Here is a 16352-nt window from a genome sequence, read left to right on the forward strand (position 1 = left end):
TTACTCTCTGAAACCGCATGAGATTCTGAATAGCTGGCCGCAGGGGGAATGGCTGGGCAAAAACACGGTAAAACAAAAGTCAGCTAGAGCAAAATGGAGTTAGTCTTGCCATTTCAGAGGAGTACCATGCTTTGTGGCTAAGGCACTGCCCCCCCCCCCGAACATAACCAAGGAGACCAGTTTTATAATGAAACCCATGTCTGTGTACTGCCCAAGTATCTGGTCTGAAAATCCTAGTGCCCTTTTGAAGACCTTTTTCTACCACAGCTGGAAAATTCTACATGTGATGGGTCATAATCAAAATTCAGACACACTAAAAATATTGTATAAGGTAACCCTCAGGGGCTGGAGAGATGGCTCAGCAGTTAAGAGCACTGGCTGCTCTTGAAGAGGACCCAGCTTCAATTTCTAGCACCTTCATGGCAGTGGATTCAAAGGGAATCCAATGCTCTCTTCTGACTTCTGTGGGCACTACACAGCACAGGTGCACTTATACACATAAAATAAAATATTTTTTTTTAAAAGATTACCTTCAGGAACAAGGCATGGGGTGCACACCCGCATTCCCAGTACTTGGGAGGACGAAACAGGAGAATCTTAAGTGTGAGGCTAGCCTGTGCTACATAGTTCTATGACAGTGTAGTCTACATAATGAGACCCTATTTCAATAAAACAAAAAGTTACTTTCAGACTACATGTATAAGGCATATATGAAACACAAATCAATTCTGTGTTTAGACTTGGGTCCCATCTCCAAGCTGCATCTCATTATGTATACATAAATATTACAACATCCAAAATACCAAAGCCCTAAGCACTTCTGGTCCCAAGCCTTTCGGGGAAGCACATTCAATAGATACTCTAAGTATCTGTTTAAGTTAAAATACAGTATTCTTACTCAGCAGAGGGGTCAGCAAACTGCCTCTCTAAAGGCCAAAGTCTTTCAGAGCCAGTGAGATGGCTTAGTATGTAAAGGTACTTGCCACTTGACAATGCAAGCCTGATGATCTGAATTTGATCCCTGAAACACACATAAAGATGGAGAGACCCCACAAAGTTGTCTTCTGACTACCACATGCATGCTGTGGCATACATGCCCCCACATACATCATATGCACACAATAACACAAAAAATTTTAAAATGTATTTTGGACTTGGTAGGCTACATCTGTGTATACATTCTTCTTAAAATAAGCACCTCCAAACTGTTAAAAACATAAATATACCAGATGTGGTGGCCCATGCCTCAGGGAGGCTGAGGCAGGAAGATTTTAAGTCTCAGGCTGCCTCAAATGCCACACAACCTCCCCCAACTCCCCCACTGCAAAGCCCTTAAGAAACCATTCTTAGTATGAAGACTGTACAAAAGAAGGCCAAGGCCTATTCCTTCTCCAACTGTGCTGGATAGCTTTAGTGTCAACTTGACACACCTGGGTTGAGGGAGCCTCAGTTGGGGAATTGCCTTCATTGGACTGGCCTGTAGCCATGTCCATGGGGTACCTTCTTGATTGTTGAGTGATGTGGGAGGGCCCAGCCCACTGTGGGTGGTGCCACCCCTGGGTAGGTGGGCCTGTGTTGCATAAGAAAGCAGGCTGAGCAGGGGCCAGGGGAGCAAGCCAGTAAGCAGTGATTCTCCATGGCCTGTGCTCCAGCTCCTGCCTCCAGGTTCCTGCCCTGAGTTCCTACCTTGGGCTCCCGGACGAACTGTGACCCAAGATATGTAAGCTAAATAAACCCTTTCCTCCCCAAGTTGGTATTGGTCAGAGTGTTTTGTCATAGCAATGGAGAGACAAACCAGGACACCAACCGTAGTGCTTTAGACAGACGTGCTTTAAGAAGGTTCTAGTCAACAAACTGTTCCAAAGATAAAACAACACACATGCTAAAAAAAAGTTCAATCCTTCCACCAAATACCGAAATAGAAAAATGATTTAGTAAAGATTTTTCGGGGGCTGGAGAGATGGCTCAGTATGTAAAGTACCCCCTGCATAAACATGAGGACTGGAGTTTTGATCCCCAGTACTCACATAACAGCTGAGCCTGGTGGCATGTGTCTATAACCCCAGCATTGGGAGGCAGAGGTAGGTGGAGCTCACTGACCAGCCTAACCTAATGGATGAGCTCCGGGTTCAATGAAAGACCCAGTCTCAAAAAATAAGATGAAGAGAAATGGAGGACAATATTCAGCTGAATTCTGGCCTCCATACACATGCTCGCATGCACACGCATGCACGCACCTCAAAACAAACATCTATATGCAGCACACAGATTTTTTTCCTGTTTTGTTACTTGACTAAACGAAAGCATTTCCCTGCCTCGTGAGCTGACATGGGAGAACAAACACAAAGCAGCACCAGCGAACAGAACTTTCTTGTGATTTATTTTTCTTATAAAAAAATAAAAGTCCATCTTTTCCCAGGTTAGAATGTTTGAGGGGGACAAACAGCCACGCAGCTTAAGATTGCCTGGTGAACTTCAGTAGCACTGGAAAGTTCTAGCTCCAACACCAGGCTAGTTTTGCCCCATCAGAAAATAACTTAGTAGCAAAGTGAAGGGTGTGAAGCCGATGCTCCGAAATCCTGTGCTGGAGTGTGAGGCAGCCATTCACCACGCACAGGGGCCAACGGACCCAGAAGAGGCCAGCAGATTGTGTCTGGTGCTGGACAGCCTGTGCTTCTCTCTATATACCGAAACTTCCCATGGTGATCGTGACCTGGCACTTCGGTGGCCCTGGCTATTCCACAGTGGCTGGATGAAGTCCTGTTCTGAGGAGTGGCATGACCAAGGCCAGATCTACTCCACAGTCCTGATGCTGATGTTACCCCAAAATCAGGACAGGGAACTAAGGAAAACCAGGGGTTGGGTTTATCTACAGAGGACAACATCCCACTGACCTGAGAATTACCCTGAGAGCCAGACACATCTCTAAAACACCCCATGTAAAGCAGATTAAAAGTCTCAGAGGCACATGACCACATGTGCCACACCCCACGCCTCTGCATTCCCCAGTCCTAGATACAATTTCAGCATGCTGTAAAAAGCACTGGCAGAATGTTCCAGAAGACAGCTCCAGCTAGAAGCTGGACTCTGGTTCCTCTCTGGAGGAGACTCTAAACCAGTAGCACCTCTTGGGGCTAACAGGACTCAAGGATAAGGGTGGCCCCATCACTCGCACCTTTGAACTGTCTATGGGGCCCAGCTCATTTCTATGACACACAACACCAGAAACTGGGTCAGATCAGAGGGCCACAGCAAACAGCCTGAATCACTGGCTTGGGCTGCACAGCACACAGTGAATGCTGGTGATGCTGGCTCTTATTTCTCAAACTAACTGGAAACTACAACAACCAAAAGCCAAGTGTGAAGAAGTAAAGCAGGTGAGGACCTGCCCAGCAGAGCTCCAGGGTCCTTAAAGCAGGAGCTTGACCACACCCTGGGTGGATGGCAGCGCTGGCGAGGAGGGCTGTGAAATTGGCTTCCCAAAGTCCAGGCGTTTTCCAGACCTTCAGACAGAGCAAACCACATTTAGCTGATGGGACACAGTACCCCAGTGGCTATCACAGGGCCCCTCAGAGTTCTAAGAACGAATGTCAGGAGTGGGGGTGGGTCTCAGTGTTCTCTCCTGTGAAATGAAGAAAAGGACACTGGCTATCTGGTTCCCATGGTCACAGGAAAAGCCCCCATCTCAGAAGACCCTATACAACTGTCCACCACTTATTGGGCACTTACATTTGGAGGGCGAGGAGTACTGGGGGTTGAACCCAGGGACTTGTGTCCAAATGAACATTTGCAGCAACTTGATTTTTTTAATGGCTGGTGAGATGGCTCAGTGGGCAAAGGCAAGCCGCCAAGCCCAAGGACCCGAGTTCAATCCCCAGAACCCCACAAGGAGAGAACCAACTCCTTCAAGTGGTTCTCTGACCTCCACATGTGTGCTGTGGTAAGCATACATACATCCACACACAATAAATGAATGTAATTAAAAAATTTTTATATATATTTAGGGGGCTGGAGATGGCTCAGTGGTTAAGAGCACCGGTTGCTCTTGAAGAGTACCAGGTTGGATTCTCAGCACCCACATGGCAGCCAACAACTCTCCTTAACTCCAGTTCCAGAGCATCTGATGCCCCCTTCTGGCCTCTTTGGGCATTGCAGGCATGAGTGCACTTAGATACACGCAAGCAAAACACTCATACACATAAAAATAAAGCTAAAAGGCTGGGGAGTTGGCTTAGCAGTAAAGAACACTGGCTGCTCTTGCAGGGGACTTGGGTTAAGAGCACCCACATGGTGGCTAACAACCATCTGTAACTCTAGTTCCAAGGGAATCTGATGCCCTCTTCTGACCTCCGTGGATACTGCATGATATGAATGCACTTTCATACATGCAAGCAAAACACTCATCACACATAAAAATAAAAGTTAAATTAAAAATCAACTGTGTTTAGAGGTCCAGAAGTTAGTGTGCACTATGGAAAGTGATTCATTTCCTGTCATGTGTTGGTCTCAGACATGTCAGATAGTCGTTGCCTGGGATCCAGTGCAGGCTCCTTTTAGTGAATTCCTGAGTCTAGAGGTGGCCCTGGCTTTCTTTAGATAAGGACATAAATGAAGTCATCATCAATCAGATCTGCATTTCCCCAGTCAGGAGCCTGGTTTTGGGAATCTTGTTTGACTAGAACTGTATCAGTCTCTTTAGTTTCTAAAAGGTTATACAAATTTAAAAATAGAGGCTGGGGGATGGCTCAGTAGTGTTTGCCTTGTCCAGCACCCATGTAAAAAGTCAGACATGAGGCTGGGCATGGGTGCACACGCCTTTAATCCCAGCACTTGGGAGGTAGAGGCAGGCCTGGTCTCCATAGTGAATCCAGGCCAGCTCAGGATACAGGGAGACCCCATCTTAAAAAGAACAAAAAAAAAGTCAGACATGGTGGGCCAAGCTTGTAATCCCAGGGCTGGGGAGGCAGAGACGGAATCCCTGGGCTCAGTGGTCTACTTGGTGAGCTCCAAGCTAGTGAGACCCTGACTCAAAAAGCAAGGTGGATGGGGCTGAGGAACTATACTTGAGGTTGATCTCTGGCCTCCACATGCATGTGCACACATGCATATCACACACATACACAAAATGTTCTGGGGGAAGCTAAAGTCCCAAACAAGGGATTTAGATAGGACATCCTCATAGAGGACGAAGAGAATGAAGAATCACAGCTTTCTCCTTGGCCATCTATCTGCCCAAATTCGGATATCACCAAGCTGGCCTCAAATGAAAGGAGTATTTGAGGCTAGACAGAGCTACATAGGGAGAATCTGTGTCAGTACAAGGAAGTAAAGGGTAAGGTTTGCTGAAATAATCCTAGTCTTAAAATAAGAGGTCCAGATCAGAGCTAGTGTCTGATTGGGAGCAGCCTTGTGCCCCCTGACTGAGCTTAGCAAAGGTACTGACCCTTTGTCCCCCAAAGCCATACTGGTGCCGCTTGGCCGTCTGTCACCGCCGTCTCTGTTCTTGCTCCCTCTCCCTGAGGTGGGGCCACTTGTCCGGCTTGGGGACTGATCATACACAAAGTTCCGGCATGATGCTAGTTTGGACTCGAGAGCCTAGAGAGAAACATGGTTTCATCACTCAAGATACAGATGAGGGTCTGGGGATATAGCACACATGAAGCCCTGGGCTCCACTTCCAGCAGAGCATAAAGTATGTGGTAGCGTACACCTGTGATCCTAGTTCTTGGGAGGCAGAGGCAGGAGGATCAGAAATTGAAGGTCATCTTCAGTTGCATAGCAAGACTGAGGCCAGCCCAAGCTACACAAGACTCTTATAGCTCTCCCCAACCCCTCCCCCCCGCAAAGAAAGCAGGAACAGGAAGTCCTCTCTCATGGAAGCCAGGACAGAGAATAACCCAAAGTGGTTTTTGGTGTTGTGCTGGGATTCTGCAGGATCCCCAGTGGAACCCAGTGCATCTCCAAGTCCTAGAACCATTTGTTGAACTACCTGGAAGATATCTGGAAAATCACTAACTCTACCTAATGAAATCTGAGCTGGGGATGGTAGTGCATACCTATAATCCCAGCACTCGGGGTGAGGCAGGAGGATTACCACAAGTTCCAGGCCAGCCTTGAGTACATAGCAAGAAAGACTCTGTGCCAAAAACAAAACAATCTCTCACCAAAAAATAAAAATAAAGGAAACATGAGCTCAACCTCTGAAACTGTTAGCTTGTTTACCTCATTAAACCTGCATAGAGGTTTAAACAAGGACTTGAACTTGGAGGAAATGGCCCTAAATATCCAGAGAGACCCATGCATGGAACAGAAAACCAGGGCTGGGAGCTGGAACACAGAAGCACGTAGTGTAGCAAGTTGCTCTTTTAGCCCCATGACAGGCTGGCCTGACAAGACATGGCCTTTCAGGCACTGTTTTGTTTTGTTTTGTTTTGGTCTTTTTGAGACAGGGTCTCCCTGTAGCCCCAGCTGTCCTGGAACTCACAGAGATCCACCTGTCTCTGCCTCCCGAGTGCTGGGATTAAAGGCATGCGCCACCACGCCTGGCTCAGGCACTGTTTTTAAAACATAAAAACAATTACAAAGAATTTGCTACTTAAGAACAAAGCACTCCTGCATGTAATTAATATAAAACCCTGAAGGTCAAGTTCTTTGCCCTCACTTTAAGATGTTCTATTAAACTCTGAGAAACGAGCAGAAAGAGGGAGGGGGGAGGGGGAGACAGAGAGCGAGAAGGGGGGGTGGGAAAGAGAGAGAAAGGAGAATCCTAATCAAAAATTTTTTTAATTTATTTTTTATTTTGTTAATCAGAGTTTTGCCTGCATGCATGTAAGTGGATCCATACATGCAATGCCCACAGAGGCCAGAAGGGAGCGTCAAGTCCCCTGGAACTGGAGTTACAGACAATTGTTAGCCACCATTTGAGTGCTGGGAACAGAACTCAGGTCCTCTGCAAGAGCAGCCAGTGCTCTTAACCCCTGAACCATCTCCAACCCCCTATTTATTTATTTATTTATTTATTTATTTATTTATTATTTTGTCTTTTTGAAGCAGGGTCTCCCTGTAGCCCCAGCTGTCCTGGAACTCACTATGTAGACCAGGCTGGCCTTGAACTCACAGAGATCCGCCTGCCTCTGCCCCCCAAGAGCTGGAACTACAGGCGTTGCGCCACCACGCCCGGCCCCTATTTTAATGGTCCTTTCTTTCCAAATTAAATGAGGGCTGGAGAGATGGCTCAGCAGTTAAGATCACTTACTACTCTTCCAGAGGACTCAGCTTTAGTTTCCAATACTCACAGGGTAGCTAACAACTGTCCGTAACTGCAGTTCCAGGAGATCTGACACCATCTTCTGGCCTCCACCGGCATTGCACACACATGGTACACTTACATACATGCAAGCAAAACACTCATACACATAAAGTAAATAAATAAATAAAAATTTAATGAAAGACAACCTGTAAAATGAGGATGGTAATTCACACCTGTAACCGTAGCACTTGGAGGACTAGTCTAAGTTTGAGGCCAGCCTGGGCTACAGAGTGAGAGTTCTAGTCTGATATGGGCTACAGAATGAGATTAGGTTTCAAACGAAAAAAAAAAAAAAAACAAAGAAACATAGACACCACCCCATTGTCCCAAATTACTTGGAGGAAAAATGGAAGACACCTGGGAAGAAGAAAGCCCCAGACTCTCAGCAACAAAACTCCCACCACACACACTAAGGACACTCAGAGACATGGAAAGACCATTCACATCTAAAACCCATGGGTCTCTATGAAAGTGGGGAAGTGAGGCTGTTAGGACAAACCTTCAGATCTGCTAGACAAGCAGGAAGGCATGCAGAACCCTGCAAAGGCACCAGCTTACCCCAACTTTGCGCAGCAGGTCCCCGACAATGTTGAGGGCTGATATCCGGGCCGCGGGCGTGAGTGGAGTCCCACTGGTGGAGCTCTCTGGACCTGGGTATGTAAGAAGCATGTCACACAGCATCCCACAGTCTGTGTACCATACTCCCCAAATTTGAACTGTTGAGGAGGCTTGGTATCCTCCCTTTGATTTGGGTTGCCATCTTATGGCCTTCAAGAGTTAACTGGGCAATGTGCCAAGAATCTATTGGACTTGTCTATTTTGAGTCCTTGCAAAGATTATCTTAAATATTTATTTTTACATGTTAATCTTTTTTAACCAAGTTAAGTCCTCTTGAAAGTCTAAGAATTTCACATAGTTCATAAGCATTAACAGTGATGACTAGGATGAAGAGAGAGAGAGAGAGAGAGAGAGAGAGAGAGAGAGAGAGAGAGAGAGAGAGAGAAAGGAAGAGAGAACAAACCACATTTTGGGGAGGGAGAGACAGGGTCCCTCTATGTAACTCAGGTTGGGCTTGATTTCAGGTTCCTCTGCTGTTAGAATTATAGTCATGCACCTGCACAGTCAGCTGAGCAAGCCACATTAAAAGGAGCTTTACTCAGGGCCAGCAAGACAGTTCAGTGGGTAAAGGCACTTGCTGCCAAGACTGATGCCCTGTGTTCAATTTCTAAAACTCACATGGTAGAAGGAGAGAACTGACTCCCACAAGCTGTCCTCTGATCTCCACCACCCTCCACCCCCAATAAATAAATGTAATGCATTTTTTTAAAAAAGACCTCTACTCTACAAGGCTCTCTTCCCAACACAGCTGGGTGCTTGTTAGACAAGCACGTACAACCGCAGGTTCCACCCAGACCAGCTGAACCTGAACCACTAACTCAGCCCCAGGTGAGTCGTGTGAACCCCAGAGCACAGAAAACAAGCTTGGGACTCCAGAAACCAAACCACTCTTCACAACCAAGGCTCCTACCAAGAGTGCAAGCTCATAGATAAACAGATCCTGGAGCTGGCCCACCTGGGTGCAAACCCCAACTCTGCCTCTTATCTGCTGGGTGACTTCAGAGACTTTGGTCTCTGCTTCTGCCAGGTGGGACTGGCACTTGATTGCTGGGCGTGTGAGAGTTCTGTGAAGCCCAAACGTAAACTATTTTGAAGACTGTTGGCACATGAAGGACACTCAACAGTGGTGTCTATTTGCCTTCAGTGGCCTGACCAGAGAGTCTCCTGATTAGGCAATGAGCAAAAGGGCCAGGGACAGAACTCAAATTTCTTGGTTTTAACCACACTGGCTATACAGGACCCATTTCCAGATGGATGTGTCGCAGATCCCAGTGCCTTATTTACTTACTTATTTATGTATTTATTTGAATGAGGCAGGATCTTACTATGTAGCCCAGGCTAGCCTTGAACTCTTAATCTGCCTGCCTCGGCCTCCTGAGTACTGGAATTACAGGTATGCACCACAACACTCAGTTCATGAAGCTTTCGGCTTTTACTTGGTCACTATGATGTTTAGGCCTTCCCATTCTAAGAGGATTTCTGGGTCCTAAGGAAGCAGGAAGCACAGGAGGGTCTGCCAGGCTGTACCCACATTCTCTGAGGCTTGAGTCAAGTCGTTGCTGCCCCTCTAGACAGTTCCTGTTCTTTACCAAAGGATCTGCAACGCCCAACCTCATATTCAGGACCCTTCTCTTATGGATGCAATGCCCTGCCCTGCTGAACACCACATTGCTCCCTGCCCCCCAGGCAGGCTGGGGCCATCCTACCTAGGACCCATGCCAGGTTCTCACATCGAAGAAAATCCTCCCTTTGCCCCATCCTCTTACCACGCCTCAACGTCCCTGGTGTGTTTAATGCAGAGCTGGGTCCTCGGTGAATCACAGGAGTAGATGGCACAGAGCCTGTGGCCTGCACGGCTGTGTCCGTCCTTTCCGCTTCCCCTGAGCTGGGCATGGGTGTCCTGGGCTTGTCTTGCTTCTGCTGCACGGCTAATTCCTGCCGCAGATCTGCGCACAGACAAGATGGGAACATGAGCCTTTGCTTTCGTAGGGGTGGAGCAAAGGTGAAACTAGACAGGGAACAGGGCCGCCAGCTAGAGAACCACCTGGAACCCGAGTGGAGGGAACCCATGTACTATGCCTAACAGGTATGCAAAACAACATGATTTCCTTCTGTGCAAAATACAAAAAGTTAAAATTTCTTTAAACAGCTATGGCACATAGATTCATTGTTAAAAAAGAACCTAAAAATTTTATAGCCACTTTTGAAAGAGATGTATCTTTGCTCTGGAAATTGTTATTGACTACGTTAAAGCTGTAATGAAATGCTGCTTCTAAAAAATAAAAAAAATAAAAAGCAAATTGTATGTGAAAAAAAAAAAAGGTTTCCACATAGGAGCATAGGTAGAATCCTAAATGAAAACATTTCCCAGCTGCCCTGCAGGTCTCACTGGAACACATGGCAAAATCTTTTCTTCATTTGTTTTTCTTTCTAAAGCTTGGGAACAATTTTATTAGTGTTTAAAAGAAGCACCCGCCCCGAGGCAAGCAAGCTGGAAACCTCCATGGCTGCCAGAAGGGCATTGAAGACGAGGAAGAGAGAGTCATGCCTTCTGAATTAGGTGGGCATGTTCGACAACGATGGGGGTTCAGCAGGCATGGTAGGGGGCAGCAGGGAGAGTTTCACGGGAAGAATGAGGAAGTTCAAAATGCCCAGGCTTTAGCTGGGATCTCAAGGAAAGAGAAAAAGGGAAAGATACGGGCAGAACTTAACAGAGCTGCATGGCCATGGTTCTGTAACTGACTGCCTTATGGGTTTTTTGGGGGGGGGCGGTTGGAGACAGGGTCTCCCTGTAACCCCAGCTGGTCTGGAACTTGCTATGGAGACCAAGATAGACTCCATCACAGAGATCCACCTGCCTCTGCCTCCCAAGTGCTGGGACTAAAGGTGTGTGCCACCATGCTCAGCTAATTAGGTTTTTCCAAGTCTTCTTATAGTCCAGACTGAGCTCAAATTATCCTCCTGCTTCAGCCTCCCAAGCCCCCTGACTACAGGTATGCACCACCACCTAACCTTTCCAGGCCTCCTCTTTATACAGTTTACATGTGTGAACACCTACATGAACATAAACATGAGTGGTTTTATGAAGCATAAGTAGATGGGTACCCAGGCCGCTTCCTGTCCGTGACTGATTCTCTCTCCCACCATGAAGGGCCTGGTCCATCTTTCCTGTGACTGCACACTTATTTACATAAAATAAATTTCTGTGATGTACTTAACCTCTTCATTACTGATGGGCACAGACTGAAGAGGCCGATAGCTCTTACCTGAAATGATTTCTACCAGATGTGCTTCAGATTTCAGAGCTCTTTAAATTTTGGAGTATTTGGGTAGACATTATCTTTGAGAATTTCTTCCATTCAAGGTTTTGGGGTTTTTGCTTTGTTTTTTTGTATTTTTAAAATAATTTATTTTATGTGTATGAGTGTTTTGCCTGCATGTGTGTAAGTGTACCATATGCATGTAATGCCCACAGAGGCCATAAGAGGGTGTCAGATCCCCTGGAACTGGAGTTATGGATAGTTGTTAGCTGCCATGTGGGTGCTGAGAAGCAAACCTGGGTTCTCTATAAGAGCAGCCAGTAAAACTGCTGAGCTATCTCTCCAGTCCCTGTTTTTTATTTTTGAGACAGGGTCTCATGTAGTCTAGTCTGGTCTTGAAACTGTATTAGCCAAGGATGACCTTAAACTCCTAATCCTTTTGTGTCCACCTCCAGAGTGCAGGGACTACACATGTGTACCACCATGCCCAGCTCTAATAAGCATTCCTAAATGGAATCCAACATGTCCCAAAAATCTAAAGCTATTTAAACTTGACTTTTGTTTTTAAACCATATCTAATGACAATACTTTAGAATCCAAGTTACAATTAAAACATTGAAAAAAAAAAAAAAAGCCTCATGCACCTAGCTTGGATGTGCCCCCAGATGGCTGTCTGGGTAGCTGCCTGCCTCTGGAACTGCTATACTCCACAGAACAAATGCTGATGCAGTTTCAGAGTCCCAAGCCAAATGTCTCAGTCACAAAAGTCACAGAAGCGTGGGCTGCCTAGCAATCCTAGCAATAGGACCCCACCACCACCACCACTTGTGCTCCTGCTGAGCCCCAGGCCTGCTTGGTGTATCTGGGAACCATATACCCTGAGGCATCTTTCCTGAACTGAAGTCTGCTGCCCACAGGCAAAACTCCTCAACAAAGGTTAAATCTGTGAACCCCAAGGCCTTTTCTGCAGATCTGCTTGAGGGGTTCTACGGCCATTTCAATAGACGCTGATGACAGCTGACAGTGCTGAACACCTGGCGGGACCTCAGCAAGTTTACCCAGAGCTGTTCCACAGCCTCTGCCTCATGTGCAGAGCAGTCCCAGACTTCCAGGAAAGGCAGTGCTGGGCAAAGCCGAGGGGCAAGATATTGTCAGGGATGGGGAAAAGACCATGCCCAGGAAAACACAGAACAAGGCCTCTGACCTCTGGCTTCATCCTTCAGCCTCTGCACGGATTCTAGAAGATTTTCCTTCTCATCCAGCTCACTCTCCAGGAAGGCGTTTCTTTCGATAGCTTGATTCAAGCGCTGCTCAAAGTCTTCCAGGGACATGATGGTGGCTCTGGGCAGGAGAAATGCAAAGTTATCCAAGACAGCAACAGCAGCGTCTGTTGGGATACCTTCAGCTGTGCCTGGGCAGAAATCCCTGCATGGGTGCTCCGAGACACCCACAGGCCTCCAGGGACTCAGGCTTTTCACCTGAGAAATGGAATCTTCAGAGTGGAGGAGATGCCCCAGGCTGTCTTGAGGGCAGGGTGTCTGATGACCACCATAGGATATGACACTAAGTGATGAGCCAAGTCTCCACCAACCAGGACCACATGCTCTTTCCAGTCACTGACAGCAGTCTGCTCCAGCTTGCTGTGGAAGCTCATAAACTGACTGGTATTCAGAACAACCCAACACAATGCGTAGTCCAGTAACACATGCTTAAATAGGCCGAAGAGCCCAACATTCATCTCTTAGTGACCTGAAAGTTAAGAAAATGAGGCTAGGGGCTGGAGAGATGGTTCAGTGGTTAAAAGCACTGGTTGCTCTTGCAGAGAACCTGGGTTCAGTTCCAGCACCCACATGGTGACTAACAATCATCTTTAACTCCAGTTCCAGGGGATCTGACGCCCTCTTCTGGCCTCTACGCTGCATTACATGAGTGTACTTACATGCAGCCAAACACTCAGACACAAAAATAAATAGATAAAAAAAAAAGACATTGAGGTTACCGAGATGGCTCAGTCACTAAAGGTCTTGAACACTTGTATTCAGACTTCCAGCACCCACATAAAAAGCTGGGTACAGCAGCACATGTCTATAATCCCAGTGCTGGGAAGGTGGACACAGGCAGACCCTGGGGACTTCTGGCACTCAGCCTAGCCTATCAGGAACAGAGAGCTCCAGGTTCAATGAGAAATAGTGTCAGAAAATAACATGGAGAGTGACTGAGGAAGACAAACAATGTTGACCTCTGGTTTACACACACACACACACACACACACACACACACACACATCCATCTATACCCATAAAAATAAATTTAAAAAATCTAAACACTAGCCCACATTCAGCTGCCCTCCAACAGCCACTTCTTTGTGGACAAGGTAGATATTTCACTAGACAACGTGGTGGTGAATGGTAAAGGGACTGAGAGGGCTAGAATCTCAAAACAATTTGTTTAATGTGTAACTCTGGCCCAGCTACTTTCTCTGAACCTCAGTTTCCTCATATGTAAAGTGGGGGTAGTAAGGGGTCCTCATGACATGAGGTCAGGAATAAAGTAATCTAAAAGCAGAGCAGAACTGTTTCAGAAACAGGCTCAGTAAGCGCTGGCATGTTTTTATTTGCACTGCGTATTTGCCCCTAGAAAGCACTTGGCATGCTGCATATATTTTCTGTGGTTGGAGCAGGTTTGGAGCTCAGGTTAACACCCAGGCCCTCCTACCAGTGACACTCACTGGGGTTCTTATGCCTTCAACTAACTGCAGGGGAAGGCTGGATTTATTCACTTATTCAACATTTCCTATGTATACCATGTTAGTCTATTCTCCAAGGATCTTGAGAGAAAGCAAATAGGATAAAGTTACCCAAAGTGCTTAGAGACGAGAGGGAAAATACTCAGGACTAACATCAAAATCAGTTCAAATGTCTCTGGCATGACAAGCAACAATGGAAAAGATCAAATGTCTAGAAATTCACAGAATGAGGGACACAAAATACTTCTGGAAAAGCAGAAGTGCTGTTTCCAGGGCGAGGGGACTCAGCACCAGGCTAGGGAGATGGCTCAGCAGTTAAAGCAATTACTACAAACATGGGGACCAGAGTTTGGATCCCCAGAACCCACGTAAATGTCAGGTGGCCATGGCGGCCCACCTGCAGTTCCAGCCTCAGAAGGTGGAGACAGGTACTTAAAAAAGTACCAATTGATGTTAATGGGGGAAAAAGACACTAGGAACTGATCTGAAAGATGGTATGACAACGAATCAGCAGGAGAGGACTGGCTCTGGCCAGTATGAGCTCACACCATTCTATAGTCTCACCAATGAATGACAGGACAGGCCTGACAGCATGTGCTTGTAACCCTAGAACGTAGGAAGCCAAGGCATGAGAATTGCAAATTCAAGGCCAGCCTGGGCTACATTGAGAGGCCCTGTCTCAACTCCCTGCTCCCTCTAAAACTAGAAAACATAAGCTAAGCATTTTCAGAGACTGGAGACAGAAGGCCCTCCTAACTGTGACTGACTATAAAAAACCTGATTGTACAGAAGTCAAATGACTCGTGCACAATAAAGCATTCAATAGACACGGCCAAGAAGAATCTCCAAATTCTTTCCATTGATGTCACAAACAGATGAAAGTCTCTTAGAAACAATGAAAACACAGATACACAAATCCAGTTTCTATAAATTGGGTGTGGTGGCACATCTGTAATTCCAACACTCAGGAAGTGAAGGTTGGATGATCAGGAGTTCCAGGTCACCCTTGGCTACAAAGAAGGTTCAAGGCTAGCCTGTGCTACATGAAACTCTGTTTAAACTTTTTTTTTAGAAAGACCCCACCTTCCCACAAAAACAAAAACAAAAACCACCCTTCAAAATGGGACTGGAGTGGTAGAGCACTTGTCTAGTACACAGAAGGCTCTGGGTTTGATTATAAACACTGGGGATGAGGGAGGCAGAGATCATAGAAAAGGGAATACCATAGATCCCAATCACTTTAGAATTCAGAAATGTACCAATTTCTCACCTATTTGATGGGCAGAAGTCCCACATTTGGAAACTCTGTGTTAGTGAGGCTTAGAGAACAGGAACTCGGCACAGAGCTTCGGGGACTGTAAACTGGTAAAAAGCACAGAGAACAAGTAGACAAGTCCTGTCCAAATCACACAGGCTGGTCCTTAGACAACGATTCCACCCTGGGACAGCACTCTACAGAGTGCTAATACACACCCATGCGAGGTTATTTATCACAGCAATGCTCATCCTCGAACAATAGACACCCACCCACAGCAGACTGGAAAAATAAACTACGGCATTACTCGGTACCAGCCGCCCAACAGACTATTACGTATGTGTTTGGGAAAACAGAGAACAAGGGTGGCTCTGTGTCCTCCAACAGACCAATCTCCAAGATCTATTGTTATGGGGAAAAGCAGGATGTGTGACACTGCACACAAATGCTCTTTACAGGGGAATGGGGGAGGTGGGCTAGTAAGGTCTATTTTTTTCATCATCATGTATTAATTATACATAACAATAGTTTCCTTAGGACATAGTCATACAAGTACTACATTTTGAGCATATGAACCACCATCATCATCCTATGTGCCTCCCACTTCTGCTGTCCCCTCTACTTTCCCCAAGTTGCCCCCCCCCACCATATTCATGTCTTTGTGTGTGTGATTCGGAGTTTCACTAGGGTTGCTTACAGGAGCATGAGCTGAGTGGGTAGCCACACCACTGAAGAAAATGCCCCCCAACCCCAGCAACCATTAACTGCTTATAAATCCTGAGGGGCCTTTCCCCCATCCATGGCAGGGATTTGAACAATGTCTATTTTTATGTGCCTGAATTTCCATTAAAAAAAAAAAAATCTCATGCTGGAGAGATGGTTCAGCAGTTTAGAGCACATACCGCTCTTCCAGAGGCTCTGAGTTCAGTTCCTAGCACCCATATCAGGTGGCTCATAACCACCTGTAACTCCAGTTCCAGGGGATCTGATGCCCTCTTCTGGGTTTTGTGGGTATCCACAAACAGGTATACATATGCACACACACACACACAATTTTAAAAAATTTAAAAAAAAAAAAAGATTTAAGAATGCTCTACCCCCTACTATGGACTTTGGAGCTATGTGAATGTACTCACTTCTTGTGGGAAACAGCATTGTTGGCCC

The 16352-nt window shown here is 46.3% G+C and overlaps 1 protein-coding gene across 3 annotated transcripts in view; it reads right to left on the minus strand.

The window, feature by feature from the left end:
* Positions 1-2363: 2363 nt before the first annotated feature.
* Positions 2364-16352, minus strand: part of Nde1 (nudE neurodevelopment protein 1) — a 33614-nt gene continuing 19625 nt past the window's right edge. For all 3 annotated transcript variants that reach the window (XM_008829877.3, XM_008829878.3, XM_029561989.1), the window contains exons 5-9: positions 12392-12528; positions 9694-9873; positions 7868-7959; positions 5444-5595; positions 2364-3503 (exon numbers count right to left, since the gene is read on the minus strand). In XM_008829877.3, coding sequence (XP_008828099.1) covers positions 3410-3503; positions 5444-5595; positions 7868-7959; positions 9694-9873; positions 12392-12528 — 655 coding nt within the window. In that variant the 3' untranslated portion in view covers positions 2364-3409. The remainder of the gene's footprint in view (positions 3504-5443; positions 5596-7867; positions 7960-9693; positions 9874-12391; positions 12529-16352) is intronic.

Source organism: Nannospalax galili, unplaced genomic scaffold (assembly GCF_000622305.1).
Source record: "Nannospalax galili isolate Female #2095 unplaced genomic scaffold, S.galili_v1.0 scaffold32, whole genome shotgun sequence".
NCBI lineage: Eukaryota > Metazoa > Chordata > Mammalia > Rodentia > Spalacidae > Nannospalax > Nannospalax galili.